The 18,623-nt window shown below is 36.5% G+C and overlaps 1 protein-coding gene across 1 annotated transcript in view; it reads left to right on the top strand.

Moving 5' to 3' along the window:
• Nucleotides 1-18,623, top strand: part of LOC134813869 (ephrin type-A receptor 5-like) — a 71,172-nt gene that overhangs the window by 40,357 nt on the left and 12,192 nt on the right. Inside the window, exons 10-16 of the mRNA XM_063821762.1 lie at nucleotides 9,340-9,493; nucleotides 11,617-11,686; nucleotides 12,836-12,969; nucleotides 13,568-13,681; nucleotides 15,889-15,987; nucleotides 17,161-17,271; nucleotides 17,629-17,778. Of these exons, the coding sequence (XP_063677832.1) occupies nucleotides 9,340-9,493; nucleotides 11,617-11,686; nucleotides 12,836-12,969; nucleotides 13,568-13,681; nucleotides 15,889-15,987; nucleotides 17,161-17,271; nucleotides 17,629-17,778 (832 nt within the window). The remainder of the gene's footprint in view (nucleotides 1-9,339; nucleotides 9,494-11,616; nucleotides 11,687-12,835; nucleotides 12,970-13,567; nucleotides 13,682-15,888; nucleotides 15,988-17,160; nucleotides 17,272-17,628; nucleotides 17,779-18,623) is intronic.

Raw genomic sequence — 18,623 nt, 5'->3', positions numbered from 1 at the left:
AAATTCCTGATTCTAAGGTATCATAAATTTATTTTGCAAATCCTGTTCAGAAGCGCTGATATTTTCAAGGAATTCCGAGGAATTTTGCCTAAAGCTCCGGCCATCAATGATTCGGCTCCAAAAGTCTTATCTGCCAATAATATTTCCTCAGCAGGAACATCCGGAATAAAACGTATTTTAAGTTATTTTCATTAATTTTTCAGTCATGTATGCACATGATCTGCTCCTAACCTGCAAATTCTTGCACATTTTTGACCAATTTCGGCTTTTAAGCGGGTCCCAAAAGAAGGTTTTTGGGGGATTGATTCTAATGATAGTTTTAGGGATAGTTTTTGAGTCAAAAAATAAATCTGGGCAAAAGATCCCCCATTTTCAAAAAATTGTCTTTTTTGTCACATTTGTCAGAAAGCGGCAGAGATAAGGGTTCTAATGAAGTAACCACGTCATTAGGCCATGATGTTTCAATATGTAGGGCCGGGCTGCCTTTTTTAACACTTTAACCTGAACTTGACATGATATAAAAACATTTGACCGGAAATGTGCCGGAAATATATTATCTCAAATTCCTATTATAGGGGTGGGAAAGGAATCGTATTATATAATATGTTATACTGTTAGACATATTTCTCATATTTACTTCTTATCTCCCCTTAAGAGATGAATCGTCATGTTATTTATCGCTGTTTTCATTAACTCGTTAAAGTGAGCCGCCGTTGGTTAACAAAGTACTTAAATCACCACGTCCTGCGCTATTTACAAGCGTTGTTGTTTTTAGTTGTTTAGTTAAATTCCTGTGGTAACTGGAATTTATTTTCTTATTTTATTCGCGAGACTGCTAAACGTTTCCTGACAGGCTCGTGAAATTTACTATTTAATTTGGATTGCAACCAGCTGTTAAACTGGCCTATTAATTAACCAATCCATACAATATATACTTCAGCTGTTGAGTGTATTTTTAATCAGATTTTATTCGGGTTGCGATTGAATTGTTATCGATAAAGGGAAGGTAGACGTTGAGACGACGGAGGAATGGTGACCGGTTAGATCCAACACCGCCACACTACCCATTACGTTTTACGAGCTGATAAAAGGGGTTTCATCTCATGGAATTATAAAATGCCATCGATCAGACTGTTGAAGATCGCTATCTGTGTTGGGACTCCGAACCAAACTAACAACTCTAACGAATCTGTTATCGGGACCAGTTTGGCAGTAAGCCAAATATTTATCGACCAGCATGGCATTTAATATAATAATAAGCGATCACCGGACCAGTGAATGCAGTTTCCCCGTACATATCATTATAATTCCCGGATGTGTTGAGTCGCGAATTAAAATATGATCAATATTTCATAACTCATAAAACTGTAATATTAATGACCCTGGAATATTCAAGTGCAATAAACGACATAATTAATAACTACATAATTAATAACGACATAATTAATAACCATAATTAATAACCATAATTAATAACCATAATTAATAACCATGATTATAACGAAATTCATGCCTTGAGAAAGGTTAGTATGCAGACAACATACAATTTGTACAGATAGGATTCATATCAGTTTGTTCGCATAAAATGTGGATGTGCGGTTATTCAGTTAGAATTGCTCTTGTGTAGGCAACAAGGTTACCAGGTTACCAAGTTACCAAGTTACCAGGTTATCAAGTTACCAGGTTAAGGTCTTTTCTACTCATGACGAAATTAACATTATAATGTAATACACTGTAACATTAACTTTCAATACGTCATGTCGACTATTCAAATATTAGCACTTTTTAAACTTGGAAACTTAAACTCTGGTTAAAAACATCTTTAACACAGCTGCCCTATAACGGTGGGGGATCAGATACTAAGTTCTGTACGTGACGTCGACTAAGTGTAATTTTGGAATTTACAAAAAAGACCCACCCACCCCCGCGCCGGGTACTAACTTTACTACAAAAAAATACTAACTGTGTTTTGGAAGAAAATATGGTACTAAGTGTATAATCCCCCCGCCTATAACTCAAGTATATGTAATATGTAATAACTTACAGCAAGATTCTTCCGACCACTAAAGCACTAAGTAGTTCGAAGTCCCAAATCCAGAACTTCATGACTGTTGAGTTTTCTTTGGTCTATGAAGAAGAAGCCACCGGTCTTAATTAACACCACTGGCGAATAATGCGGATTTCTAGATCAGACCATTTTGCCATTTTGCCATTTTGCAACTTCCTGATGTTTCTGCTGCAGATTACCCGTGGCAAAACATACGGCATCATCGTAAGTATACTCGTACATGTAAAACACACACACTCTCACCTTCACCTCTCCCGCCTCAACCTCCCACCTTATTGGTGGATACCTGTCACGTGCGCGTTTCCTGGGCTCTCATTGGTTGTTGTGACAACCCACGTGACAGTTTCCAGCAGATAACGGAGCACATGCAAACAGTTTTACACGCTCAGTCAGAGAGAGGCCCCGGAAAGCTACTTTGGAAATAGCGTGTATATTTACATGGTGTGTGTGCTTGGGAGTGTATCCGGATAGGGTCGGAAGTGACAAGATATGTAAGATATGTAAGATATGTAAGATATGTAAGATATATGTAAGATATGTAAGATATGTAAGATATGTAAGATATGTAAGATATGTAAGATATGTAAGATATGTAAGATAGGTAAGATATGTAAGATAATATGTAAGATATGTAAGATATGTAAGATATGTAAGATATGTAAGATATGTAAGATATGTAAGATATGTAAGATATGTAAGATATGTAAGATATGTAAGATACGTATCTGCACGTGCAAATGCATCACATTATCACTGAATCCTCCCGAATTTCACTTTTTCTAACGCTATTTGCCCTTCGCTCGTCTACAACACTTTTACACGTCATAATATAACAACATATTTCACATTCTCTGTTATATTTCTACGAGACCATGGTAAATTGACCGGGTTAATGAAGATACATATTGAAAATAATATGTGTTACAATTACCACTTTATTACCACATATTACCACATATTACCACATATTTCTAATATATAATGTGCTGAGCGTGCTTGACACTGAAACGCTTTATATCGCTGCTGAAGTGGAGCGTGTAATAAAACACACTCAGTACACAAGCAAGTTTGAGTATGATATTATACGTAATTATCCTGGTACATCTCCATCAGGATGTCTGGTAGAATTCCTTGACCATTTTGTTTAAAATTATCTTCATCCAAGAAGTTCGATGCTTAAAATGTCTCAGAACATGTACACAGTATTTATGGTACTCACAATCTTCTCTTTGTTCTGGTACAACGTAAAGTAGGCATGTAAGTAATAAGTATGCTAAAGTAAGTACATGCTAAATATGCTAAATATGCTAAATATGCATGGCAACTTCTTCCACCAAAGATGACTTCTGTTTCTGTTTGCTTTCCACATCGAATTCCATCGTTTGTATACAATATTATGCTAAATTTGGTATTCGTCAAGTTTCCAAAACTTGTCATATTCTGTCCCCTCCACGCAATGCAATAGAATTTTCATAGACTCAGAAAACTTTAAAAACTTAGGAAACTTGTTTCTTAAATTTAAAGAGAGTATCCAATAAAAGCAACTAAATGTATGATATACACTCCCAAGAATATCTCCTCTACGTAACGGTACAGTGACATAACATGATGTTACGTAGGCATGTAAGTAAATATAAATATAATGTTAAGTAAGTATGCTAAATATGCATGACAATTTGTTCTGGCTGAAGTATTTTAGAAATGTCTGGTGGTATGCCTCTCTTAATAAGTATTTCGGTGTTTAGGTATAAGAAAGTCTGAGAAATAGCAAGCATATATATACTTCATCATGGGGCTATCTCTTAAAACTATTAGTTGTTAATGTGTACAACTCCTTCATAAAACTATTAGTTGTTAATGTGGGTGTTAGTATTACTCCTTCATAAAACTATTAGTTAGTATATTAGATACCATTAGTTTCAATAGATCTGGATACTGGTGAGGAGGTGAAACATATTTTGTATAACACGTGACAGGTATTAACCAATCAGCTTCCAGCATTGACCAATCAAAAACCAGAATCACAGATCACTGTCACGTGTCAAGACAAGTTTATGTTGTCCATTGTATAATTATGCTTTTAGTTTTAAACAACTTAAGTAAATAAATTATCCTGTCAACGCGTATCTTACAATATTTCTACTTGACAAAATTCCTAAAATCTCTTCACGAAATTCTTGAAATCTTTGAATCCTGAAATTCCTGAAATGTGTTTTGGCACACGTAAAGTAGTAACTATGACATGTATTATATGTATATATGATATGTATTACACGTACGTCGTACCTGTTAAACCGGGCATGTCATTTAGTGATCCATCTTTTTATTAGTTCATATTTTATACATTTCCTCGCCCATACCTTCTCCCAGGAATTTAATCTGGGCCTCAACATACTTTAGAGTTCAAGAGGCATATTTCTTGAACCATTCCAATAACTTGAAATCAAATCAGCTGCTGTTTAATGTATTTAAGTAGAATAAGGGAGTAATGTGAGTAATGTTGGGAGTGTTCTTGAGTATATTAAAATAGTACTGTGAAAATCAGGGTATAAAAAGGGGGGTACTAATTACAGATACTAGAATATCTCCGTGGCTCGTGATATTATAAAGCTATTTTGGGTTATCTGATATCGGGGAGTTCCCAGAAACATTTTCTGGCAAAAACGTGGGTAGTTCTCCGTCCTTTCCTTATCTGATTAAATTAATTAAGTGGAGAAAAATGAAATGTATTTGTGTGCCACTAACTAACTTTATATAATTTCTATTCAATGTTAGTTTCTTGGCCTTTAAAAGTTTAAACACTCAGTTTGGCTCCCTCCGTCTCCCTCCGTCTGTCCTTGCCCTGTGAGAGACTCAGGAAGCCTTCCTTCCGTCTACGTAAAACTTTATTTAGTTAAGGAATGTCTAACATAATATCTAGACTGTTTTAAATGATTTGATGGCGATCGTATATCAAAATCGTCTATAATGTGGTTTTAAACCTGTCGCGAATTTAAACTGAGCAGGATATATTTTTGGTCGACCATGGATAGTTATTGCAGTAAATATAGGACAAACCAAGCAGATCAACATTGTTCACTTAGCTCACTAGAATTTTAAAAATGCTAAAAATAAATGGGGTTTTTCAATTGTGATACTGTATCGGAGTTTGAGAGTCACGTTAAGGTTGAAATCATGATAAAATTTTAGGTTACATGCCAAGGATGGTTCAACTACGTCAACTCGGAAATGTTCACTTAGTTCATTGCTACTGGACACTGTAATGTTTGTCTAACTCTACAGTGTCCATTACCATACAATTCCCACAGAATCTCACAGTAAATACCAACTTAACCTTTTAAAATACCTACTTAAAGTTAACCTGCTAACCAGTCAAACTGTCTCCAGTTAGTCCAGTTTCCAAAAAACAACCCACATCCAAGAATCTCATTATTAAATTATCATGACATTGTACTCCTTCATAAAACACGGCGTTGTACACTGTGTGGTTGCACGGTGTGTTCCAAACAAGAATAAGTCTTCCCGCAAATTTCCCCACAAAACGAACATCAAGCATACACACACACAGACAATCTGAGATTTACCATGTAAGGATCCATAGTCTAGGCTCTTCACGTTCACTTTAACTATTTACAGTGTAATTAACACGGTCATCACCGCAATTAACCGCATCTAATTACCATTAATTACCGCAATTGGTTGCCTAATGAGGATTCTCTTCACCACAATTGTCTGGTTGTGGTGATTCTGACCACCGTGTATTTTTAGTTACTTGTGGTGATTTCGTTAGGGACTGGAGCATTGGAGGTTAATGCTGTAATGGGCTTCTATAACTCTCATTAGGGACTAGTAGTAGTAGTGGTGGTGGGGACTGAAGAGTGAGGCAATGGATCTGTAGGGGTTTCATTAGAAGTATGCTGTTTAGTTCTTTAGTTGCCTCTTGATTATGTGATCTTGTTTGTTTGATTATGAAGTTATGATATTACCCCTCCAGCTCCCCCTCCCCCCTCCCTCCCTCGATATTATAATATGACATATGACTCTTAAGCAGAAAAACATTTCATGAAGATGAGGTGATGAAAGGACAAGAGACGTGGTGAACTGTCTGTAACACAGGGCTATAGTATATATTATATGGGTCTCACTTGTGACGTTGTGAGGTGCACTGTTGAGCCCTTGTTAGGGACCTATTAATGTTTCTTAGTTGAGGGAGCTGATAAACACGTCAGCTGGAATGTGTACTAAATAATAAGTGTGTTTAATTTGGAAAACTCTCTCAAGTCTCAGCACATGATACTCCTGTAGAGCACCATCTAGACCTCACTATAACTTCTCCCATATTATGGACTTTATTTCAAATTACGCGCTAATTTCCTGAAAATTGTCGTATTGATTAATAGATCTTTCTGAGTGAGACAATCAGTGTTACAACTTACAAAATCAATATAATAGTTCAATAGTAACCGTTTTAATGAAAACAATCGGTCTAATCAACTGAAACAATTAGTGCACTGTAACAATTGCGCGGTGTTCATAAAACGTGCATTCCACTCTGTGTCTCTGCACCTCATTATGCATTGAATAATAATAATATGTAATGCTTTATAATAAGCTGTCACATGGTTTGGTTGGCTGGTCACGTGACGGATTGAGCTTTGTGATTGCGAATAATAGCAGACAGTTCTGTGAGTATTGTTATTGTTATTCAGGCTTAGAGCTGCATTTGTGCAACAGTTGCACAGTATTGTGATGGTTGAGTAAGTCTGCTGGTATTTCTACTTGAAGTACAGGTAATATTTACCTGGTTAAGCTCCGAACTCAGTTTTACTGAATTTTATTGGGTCGGACCACTTATGTACAGATGTATAACTGTAACAGTTGAATTACAAATTCCATACCATACCATTAGCAAATGTGCCTGAACTTCATGAGGTCCGGCAATTAAATTCTTTTACAAATAATACGTATTTAATGTAAGTACGCTTAGTTAAACCTCCGGAATCTAAATCACTAATCTTGTCAGTGATTTGCTGTTCAGCTTTGACAAATCACAGCTCCAAAAAGTGGCACTTCCACATCTTCAACATCTATTATTATCCCAATAACAATCCCACACACTAAACCCTCATCCACCCCTATATTTGGAGGTGCATCTCAAAGTTAGAGCGCACAATTGTGGACTGATGGGAGAGAGAGAGAGGTGGGGTACCTGGTGTATATCGCTTACCCTCTCACGTGGTAACCGAGCATGGTAAACACATATTGTGTTAACTTGGGTAATGTTGCGTTATAGTTGTACGTGCACTGCATACCTTCTAGTAACTGTATCTACTAGTCATGTCTGGAAAAGTAGCAGTAAGATCGAGTCAGCAGTTAGAAATGTCACTTATGTTCAGTTTATCAGGGCCATCACATCTGTTATAACCGAGAGGGAAAAGAAAGATTTATAATAACATAATATATGTGTGACGAGATAATGGAGTATAGTAAACACTGTTCCGTACTGTTGGAACTGTGAAGATGAGCTCATGTCACGTGGTATGACGTCACGTGGTATGATGTCACGTGGTATGACGTCACGTGGTATGACGTCACGTGGTATGATGTCACGTGGTATACCACGTCATAATAGAGCACAGTAAACAGAGTGCAACACAGCACGGCCGGTACTGTACTAGTGGTGCTGTGATAATTTCAGTGGTGTGGCTTGGCTTGGCGTCAAGTCAGCGGGGCTAATTGATTTGATAATTATTTGATTAGTTAATTACAGGAATTGTGAAATTTGGAACAGTTCAGATTGGTTGCTTGATCCAGATGTTCGTTGGTAAACAAGACATTTATATCGGTTATAAGCTTGTTAACTTGCACACGTCTTAGCCAGTTAACAGTTAACAACCACCATAAAAAGTAGGGTTTAAATTAAGTCATCATAGAGAGAGCGGTATGAGCTATTTGGTCTAAAAATAGCTCACGGTTTAAACCAATATAAGAATATAAGTCAATTACTGTGCTCTTATAATAATAGTCAAAATGAGCACCACCTGCCTACAGCCTACGTCTTAGTTGAACCTGAAGCAACATAGATGTTATATTATACATAATATGATAAGGTACTCAGGGATAGACGCTTTGGCAGTCAAATATATAAGTTATGTTCAAGTGTTCATGGATTCAGAACTATGAAAGATACATCCATTTCAGATCCCAGGTAAGAACTAGTAGCAATGGTTGTAGTTTAAATAGTGAATTGAGTATGTCTACATCTTGAGTATACCATTTAATCTCAATCTAGTCTGCATATTATCCAGCACTGCTCAACATTTACTACAGAACTTTAACACAGATAGTTGTATTAATAATCGTAGCTTTGTAGGATTTTCATAATATACAGATCTCCTAATTTAAAGTCCCAATAACCAATAAAATTCTTTGTGCCAAAACAGAGCTAGTAAATTATAATAGATTATGCAGACTACACGTCATCTGTAAATAACATTAAGCACAGGTTAAAAACAGACGAACACACTCACAAATAAATTATAACTTATAAGTAATAGCTAACTGAATACTAATCCAGCTCTAATCCTGCCCCCATTAATAGAGTCTACACCGGATGTGATGATGTGATCTGGATAACTGTAATGTTGTTACACTTTTATTTTTTGGGTCTCTTCCAGCAACTATGTGTGGAGAATATCTCATTATTATTAAGGTGCATCAGCTGTATAATGCTCATCAATAGTTACATTTTACTGTTCCTCCTCACCCCGGCTTAATTGTAACTTCTGGTGAACCTCCTTACGGATCTGTCTGTCTGTCTGTCTGTCTGTCTGTCTGTCTGTCTGTCTGTCTGTCTGTCTGTCTGTCTGTCTGTCTGTCTGTCTGTCTGTCTGTCTGTCTGTCTGTCTGTCTGTCATTCGTAATCTAACAATTATCAGTATATCATTCTAAAACGACGAGTATGTTATATCGGTAGCTTATTATTATATTTTTTAAATAAGTTTTCACAAGCTTGAAACATTTCAATGATAATATACTTTTACAACATATAAATAATGAACCAATTTTAACTATTGTCATTAATCATTATTATTGATGTTATTATGTTCTATCTGTATAACCAAATTGGAATAATTCAAACAAATTCCCTAGACCAGTTACGTATTTCAGGCTATAAAAAAACTCAAAAGAACATAAATTTAGGTTTGTTTCTTTGTCAAACATTTCTAAAGATATAACGGTAAGTTGAGCCTAACCGCGTCCACCCTCAGAAAGAAAGAGAGAAAGAGACGGTTTGGTAACTTTGGGGACGCCAGGGACCCAATGTTGGAACATGGCAAGCTGGGAACAATATCTACCCGGAGTGGGTCACTACAGTACAACCGCAGAACTTACGTTCCTATTACCAAATACGCTGATCCTCAGGTTTGTTTATTTGTGTTTGTTGGGGTGACGTCACACCACGTGACATGACGTCACAACACGTGACGTGATGTCACACCGCGTGACATGACGTCACAACACGCTATATGACGTTACAACACGCAACATGGGCGGGTTTGTTTTTGCCTTAACTTTAACACTCCGCGTGGTTTAAGTTAATGTCGTAGTTTCTTTCCGTTCCGGCTTTTAACTTCTTAATTTTAACTTCTTAATCTTAAATTTTAATTCTATTTACATTTTACCGTCGGTACTCATACTAACCAGTTAAAACCAGTTTGTGTTATGTTTACAATTTGTAAACTTTGTTATGTAGGGCCTGTCGTGGAACTTATTTGATCAAGGACAGGTCGACAGGCCCTATCTGTTATCTGTTGTTAAATAGGCGATAAGCGGATGTGTGCTCACGTACTCGAATTTTACATAATATCCAAATCATATTAATGCACAAAATGGTACCTTGAGTTCTAACAAAATAGTCGAGCGTGGATAGCTTGTTATTGTCTGGTCAGTATAAATACTTAAAATATGCAAGACATGAGCTGTTCACCTGCATTTTATAGTAAAGGGTGTGACGTCATGTCACCTGTTGTGACGTCCCTTCACGTGACATGACATCACAACATCTCAGAAATGAGATGTTCACCTGCATTTCATAGCAGAGGGCTGAACAATAATTTTTTGGGACCTCTAGCTCTCCAAGGTCGAACAAATTCAGACTTCCTCAGAAATAACCAGTATTCTTGCCTGAAAACGGTCCGAACATTTCTCTCCATTCTTGTGCCGGATTGTGTTAAACTGTTCACAAAATCTCTCCGAGAGTATCCTCTATCATAACTCACATCTGACTCGAAAATTGACACTTCAAAACATCTGTAGCATCTATAGTATTTTTTATTGTGTCGTGGATTTTCCCACCCTCGATTATAACTATCAACTTATCATGTTACCTGGTGTAACGAACAGGCCTAAATCCTTATTGTAATCAACACCGTCTTAATAGCACCAGCGGGAAGAGGGCCGAGGGGTGATATATAGCTCTGGATACTTGTTTTGACACGTGACAGCCATTCTAAGTTGTCATTGGTAAATTCTCGAAGCCGGTTGGTTAATAGCTGTCGAGAATTATTTCTGGAATATAGCCTTTTAATTATTCTCATTTTTTTAGGGATAATTGGCAGAAATATTGCTAATTTTAACTAACATTTTACGACCATTCTGCCAGAAATCTGTGCCACATTTCATTATTCGAGGAGCAAGCCACTAATCACGTAAGGTATTTTAGGTACTAGGTGGGTCTTAAATTTGAGAGAAAATCAATGTTAGAGCCGTTGAGGAATTCAGATTATGTGATTTGTTAAGTTGAATTACTCCTTCAAATTTCTGCTTTTTTCTGAATAGACTCATGTTGTAATAAAGATAAGTAGATTACGTTACGACATACAACGTCATATTCATATTGTTCTGAAATTGTGTTGATTAAATTTAGGCTCTCGAGATGCAAAATAAAAATCTGCTTTAGTAATAATTTCACATATTTCTGGTAGAATGGTTGGGTAGGTGGACACAGAATCATTACCCTAACCCCATCCCTAACCCCATCCCTAACCCCATCCCTAACCCCATCCCTAACCTCATCCCTAACCCCATCCCTAACCCCATCCCTAACCCCATCCCTAACCCCATCCCTAACCCCATCCCTAACCCCATCCCTAACCCCATCCCTAACCTCATCCCTAACCCCATCCCTAACCCCATCCCTAACCCTATCCCTAACCCCATCCCTAACCCCATCCCTAACCCCATCCCTAACCTCATCCCTAACCCCATCCCTAACCCCATCCCTAACCCCATCCCTAACCTCATCCTTAACCCCATCCCTAACCTCATCCCAAACCCCATCCCTACTGGAAGTTATTAATCCTTAACGATTCGGTCCGCTTACCGATTGGTTCAACTCCACCTTCACCAATTAGTTCATAACATTACTGCATGTAGTTCAAGTAGAAGTTTGTAAGTTAAGAACATCTGTTGCACTAAGATGATCAGTGCTCGTTTTCACATTGTTACAGTCATGCACATGAATTTAAAGTTTCCCCTTATTTCAGGACGCGCTGTGCAAGATGGCGAGAAACCTTGACCCAAATCATATTCAGCTGGACAAGGTCTGCGGCCAGGGTGAGTTTAACTTTCATTAATTAATAACCTAATTTCATTGATTATAAATAACCTAATTTTTTTAATTAGTAACTTAATTTCATTAATCAATAACCTGATTTCATTTAATTATAACCTAATTAACTGTTTAACTGATCAATTCATTAATTTAACAAGTTATATTAAAAAATATATTAAAATAAGATGATGCTTTGAACTCTAGACTTTTATTTATCGCTCGATCACAAACCTCAATAATATAATACCTAATCCCATAGCTTCTATATAACGTTAGAACTTTATATATTATATAATATTTATTACAGCTATAACAGCTAATTGTAATTCAACAAAATTTACGATCGTATTAAAATAAGCTTTATTAGATTTTAAACTAGAAAAGTTGATTCAACTTAGCGAGGTATGTAAAGGCGGATGCTTTGGCCTTGAATATTAAAACGTGTTACATGATAACAAGTTTAACCAAACGTTTTTTTCTTTTCTCATTTGATTTACACTGTGACGTGTTAACACTGTAATGTTTTAGTCCTGATCAGTTGAATTGCCCCATTTTCTCTGTTCCTCTGTTCCAATTAACTAATTAACTAATTAACTCGTTATAATTAAATAAAATACGACACTTTAATAAGATACATTGAGTTAACCTGAGAGTTTAGTTCGAAAGACATTGTATCCCGTGTAAAGACCAGCCCGAATATGACAATAGTTTACTTAAATTTATGTGTAATAATAAAGTATAACATAAATATAACATAATAATATGTAATATAATATATTATATTCGTTATAATATTATAATGTAATATTATCATAATATCTATATATTAATCAATTATCGGACCCAACCCGTGAATATCTATAATGATCTATCTATACTATATTGTGCCGATACAGACTACAGAGTGGCACGTTACATGCTCCTACTTTTCCTATTCGCACACACCGTCAATATCCCGTATTTCCCGCGTCTTTTAAACCAATCTAATTAAACTATAAAGTTCATCGGATATGATCCAATCATGTTCGAAGACTATTCCGTAATATTATGCCTAGGAGTTAGGAGTAGTAAGCAATGTACTACAGGGCCAGACAGCGTGTTCTTATAGTTATTTATAAATTAAATAAACTATTTAATATGTTCACGTTCAGGTCAGTTTGGAGACGTCTGGAAGGGTACGTTTACACTGCCAGGCTGCAAGCCCAAGGAGATCGCTGCCAAAATACTCAAAGATAGCACACTTCTCGATCAGAAACGAGAATTCCTTGCCGAAGCCGCAATCATGGTAAAAATATGTCAGCTCGTTTATCATTAGCAAGGTCACAATGTGCTTCTTTCAGTGCATTTTTATGATTCAGTGCATTTTTAAGGGTCGGTATCGATCCCGATACAGTTGGTATATGCTCGTATTAGTCCGCAGTTGTTGAGCTTTTTTCACGCGTCGTGTTAAAACAAGGCTGTCACGCGCGCCGCCCACGTGATATTTAGAGTGAAGTCACGTGACTACCACAGTGAAGTTGTATCGGAATGTGACGATGACTTGTCAGCAGAGCTATTTGTAACGTGGTGGTATGTTTAGAATGGAGCTCGTGGAGTTCGCTTTTAAATTGCTGTGGTGTTGAGGCTTACTGACAGTAATGGTAACAACTTTCGGAGTTATGAGGATCGTGACGATGCAGCGTGTTTGTGATTAGTTCTGTAAATATTTAAGCTCTGGTGTATTGTTACAGTTGGAGATCGTCACATCAAGGATGCGTGATGATTTGTCATTATTTTTTGACAGTGCATAATTTGTTCTGTCAAAAGATGACGACTAATGTAAAAGTTACGTATCCTACACTGGATATTATGTTATATTTTCTAATCATTTTATTTACTTTCAGGTACAATTTGAAGATCCAAATGTTATCGAACTAATTGGAGTTGTAACGCGGACGGATAAATTCATGATAGTAACAGAATTTATGAAAAACGGTAGTCTTAAAGAGTATTTAAAGGTAAATCACAAATGACAATGAAATTCTTTATTCTCGTTACACCACGTGACATAACATCACACCACGTGACATGACATCACATCACGTGACATGACATCACACCACGTGACATGACATCACACCACGTGACATGACGTCACACCACGTGACATGACGTCACACCTCGTGACATGACATCACACCCCGTGACATGACGTCACACCACCTAACGTGACATCAAATCACGTGACATCACACCACTTGATTCCACAGTGCAGCATAATATCACAAAATCTTAAAGAATATTTAAAGGTAGATTACCTTACAAGGGTTAATTGTCGCCGTTTTCCGAAGTGTAAAATCCGCCAGGTTCGTTTTAGTACTTTAAATAAAGTGTAGAACGGTTTTATAAAAGTTATATTGTAAGCTGTGGTCATGTAGTAAGACAGGGCGGATATTTATAGTAATTTAAGGTAGATTTTAACCCTCTCCTCCTCTCCTCCTATTTACTATTCTTGTGTCTGGTATGATGCCTCCAGTAGGTCAGATATTGGCAGCAAGCCTTTTCAAGGTTGATCGTGTCCCTGAGAGGACCTTGTGCCAGCTTTCCTCAAGGACTCTACCATGATGGTGATAACAATAGAGATTATCAACTAATAGACCTGAGATTGACACTCCCTTACGACCACAAGGAAAAGTCGCTGGCTGCTATTTTGAATAGGAAACCCAGAAGAAGAACAGAAGCCATCTTGCTATTAATAGAGGTGGATCAATGAATCTCGGTTTGAAGGAGCATATTTTGGTAGCTTATTGGTATTTAGTAAGCTAATTAACCTATAAGTTAACTAATTAACTGATAATTAGCCATGTGAGGGAAAGTTTCTACACTCTACAGTGTTATACAATGAACTTGATGCGCGTCTTTAGTTCAACTAAATGAATTTAACACGTTTAATATATATATGAAACTTGTTAAAATTCCTCCGGTATTTTCATACCTGGAACTTTTTCATTTCTTTGAATTCCTCAGTGCAAATTCCTCCGATCAAAATACATGCTCGAATGTTAAATTTTAATCTATATTCTGTTGGCTTCAAAAGTTCAAATATCATACTATGCAAAACAGATCCTGCTCCCAATCTTAAACAAGTTTACTGTAGACCAAAATATGTTTTAGCACGTCTGCAAGAATAAACCACACCGCTAAGTATGTAAAACCACGTTGTATGACGTCACATCACGTGACAGGCGCTAAGTATGTCTACGTCATTTAACTCTTCACGCTCCATTGAACATTGTTCTAATTCACATGCAGGCCCAATGGCCTTTGAAGAAGACGACGTGTCTGTTTGTGTATCTTTGCTACTTTCCTTATACTCTACTTCCGAACAATGTAATGATCTGACTGCTTCTAGACTACACATGTAAACAATAAAGTTAAGTAGCTTCACTATCTCAGCTGTTGTTATGTCGGATAAAGCTAGGTTTGAAAGGGCTGAAACAGTGTTTTACCTAGGCTAGGGTAAGGTAGTTGGTACTATACCGTAACTTATATCTGAACTAATGTAGTAGTTAGTACTTTAATTTGAGAAAACGTTATTGAAAACATCTGATTTCTGACTGGACTTCAGTTCATTCGTCAGAAAACAATCAGTACTTGAGTAGTTGTTACCAATTATCGGTTGCTAAAAGTTCATTAGGGTTATAAATTTGATTTGTATAAGACTATGGCTATTATTCGTTGAAAGCGAATCCGCCCTGAATTTAAATTGGTAGAAATTGATCGAATTTGTGGTGAAGAAGAAACTCAGATTCAACCTCATTTCACATCTTTAGGCATGAAATAATTACATTCTTTGGGACCATTACATGTACGTGTGCAATAAAATGCTGATCTAATAAACTGGATCCAAATCAAGTTTCAATTCTCTAGAGCAGCTGTTCCCAACGCACAGTCGATTATTATTATTATCTATTATTATACATTATATAGTAAAATGTCGCAGAAACGAATTTTGCAACAAAGTTCGTTGGTCATCACACCGCATTTAATGAGAACACTTTCATACTTAATCATGAAATGACAGAGATTGGATTATTTTACATTATAATATTTAGATACCTGTAACATTGTTTTAAATAACATAATAAATGAAAATGTAACGTTGAATATTATTAGTCACGATTAAATGTTAGAATTAATTTATTTAATTTGTTTATATTTTCAGGAAGTTAAATGTTTAAGGACAGTAATAGAACTGCTATCCATGGCTCGAGGGATAGTATCAGGGATGAAATACCTCAGTGAGATGAATTTTGTTCATCGGGTAAGTTTCATCAAAACTTCCACACATTTTTAAGAATTTCAAACATGAAATCCCTGGAATTTTGATCGTATGGAATTCCAGATATTTTGAAGTTGGTACCGTGCCCTTACCAGCTTTACCGTCATGGCAGTGCCTGTCACTAAATCTATCTGCGGAATCTCGTAGATTTGCTCGTTAACATAACTATGTTTAAATGTTTAAGTCTTGAACTTCAATTTAATTTTAAAAGAAGACCATGTTAAGGTGCGTGATTTAGTTCACTTTTGGTACGTTCGGTATTCAGTAACCAGCCCTTATTTCATTTCAGAGCTATGGGTAGTCTACCTTACTAAAACAATTACCTTACTAAAACAATTACTGTATTAATGTGTCTAAATTTCTAATTCGAATTAGTACTCGACTCATATTATACACTGTTCTCAAGAATAACAACAAAATTGCAATAGTTTACGATTTCACAGATATTGCAGTTAATGTTTTAAATCTCCTGCTTCACTGGAATTCCCGGTATGGTATCTGCTAGTCTGCTAAAATTACCCATTCAATTATTTAACGGATCTATAAGTTAATCCAAGCGCACTTGGAAAATTTGTCCAGAGCTTTTGTAGGTAAAATTGTCCGGGACTGTAATTATCTAGATTCTAGCAATATTACGAATATCATAAGAAGTTATTAAATTTAATGATACAATTGGAATACATAATTTATATTATGTTCTTATCATATCATTTACTTCTTGATTATACTGAGAAGTAAATGATATAATTAGATGTAAATAATATACCAGGTAATATAAATGATTGAAACAACAATTGCAAATCACCCAAAACGATGTAAATTAACTCTATTGAGTTTGTCGGCCAGAAAACATTAATGCCAGCTCTACCAATTGTTATAAGTTAATTTATAGTGAATCATTGTGCAAGGTATCTGGACACTAAAAATAGAAAATTTTAAATAGCGGGTTAAGGGCTCGGTATTAATTTATCCTGACTACACTGTTTAATTTCAGATCTGAAATAATTCCAAATCAACCTCACCATTTTGATCTTCTCACAGTTTCCTCAAATTAATTAACATTAACCTAAAATTAATTAAAATTAACCTCGAATTAGTTAAAATTAACCTCAAATTAGTTAATCTATTTAAAACTCACAGTTCCCACTACCTCAGGACCTCGCAGCTCGGAACATCCTAGTGGACGAGTTCGGTGTTTGCAAAGTGTCCGACTTTGGGTTGTCCCGCATGTTGGAAGAAGATTCTCAGTATTATAAGCCACATTTGGTAAGTGCTACTGTAACCAGTGGTAACCAGTGCAGGTAACCAGCTACTGTAACCAGTGGTAACCACCAGTGGTAACCAGCTACTGTAACCAGTGGTAACCAGCTACTGTAACCAGTGGTTAGTGTGTATAGCAACCACGCTTTGGTTACTAACCACATTCTAACCACGTACTTTGATGATACTATAATATTATTGTTGCACCTAATTTAAAAAGCATTGAATGCGTGATTAATTTTGAGAACGGTCTATTTTGAGCTATGAGGAACTTAGTTTCATACTCTTCTCAATCTGTTTGCCCCAGTTATTTCCCCTTTTTCCCTCTTTTCTCACCTCTAACCACACTTCTCTACCTATCAGGGCGGTAAAATCCCAGTGAGATGGACTGCACCAGAAGCTATAACACACTGGATGTACACACATTACAGTGATGTGTATAGCATGGGCGTGGTCTTATGGGAGATCTTCACATGGGGAGCAGAGCCCTGGGGCAACGTTTCTAATGATATGGTGAGTTCGTTACTATAGTAGCAACCGGGGCCAGGGGGTGAACTTTTATACTGTACTACTTGTTTTTCATCCATCTAAACTTTTCATGTTACGGTGGCGGGTGGGGGTCTTAGGTCTGTTTTCACACATTGTTTGCTGATGTTTATAATCATGATAAACATCAGATCTTACATAACAATTTGGAATCATCAACATGTTTAATTGAGAACATGTTTTATTATGTGTGCTTACCAGTTCTATTCTCTGTGATATTATCAGTTATCTTCAAATAAGCCTCAATAATTATAATCATTACCCCCTCCAGCTCCCCCCCCCCCCCCGCTTTGACCCCCCCCCCCCCCCCCCCCGGGCCGCTTTAATTTGGCTCTACATTGTATTAAAAAGTACAAATTTACAAGATAGGAACTACCACGTAGTTAAATAGTTATATAAGAGTAGCACTGCAAACCTGGCAGGAAATTAGGAAAGATCGATTAACCACCACCACGTGATACATTCTGAGCGAGATAATTGATAATTAATTACTTAATTACAGTACACGGCTGATTTTTCCTTTTCTTGTTAAGCGTGCTGTTTGCTGAATTTCGGGTTTTGTGAGGAGTGTTCCAATAATATAACCTAATTAAAAAATAAGAAACTTATTTGAAAATGAAGGGAAAAGAGTTGTTTTAGAAGGGATCTGAAAAATAGTTTTGCATTTATCCCTCAAAACGGTAGGTACTAACTAGGAGTGTTTACTGGAGGAAGGAAATGTTTTAAAACTGCGTAATTGGATAGTTTATGAGGGAGCCGTGGTTTGGATAAATATAATATCTTTATATTATGTTTCGGCAGACGAAAGACGC

Source organism: Bolinopsis microptera, chromosome 4, assembly GCF_026151205.1.
Source record: "Bolinopsis microptera isolate Bmic1 chromosome 4, MBARI_Bmic_1.0, whole genome shotgun sequence".
Classification (NCBI taxonomy): Eukaryota; Metazoa; Ctenophora; class Tentaculata; order Lobata; family Bolinopsidae; genus Bolinopsis; species Bolinopsis microptera.
The sequence above is the reverse complement of the archived record's forward strand: the minus strand, read 5'-3'. Positions and strand labels throughout refer to the sequence as shown.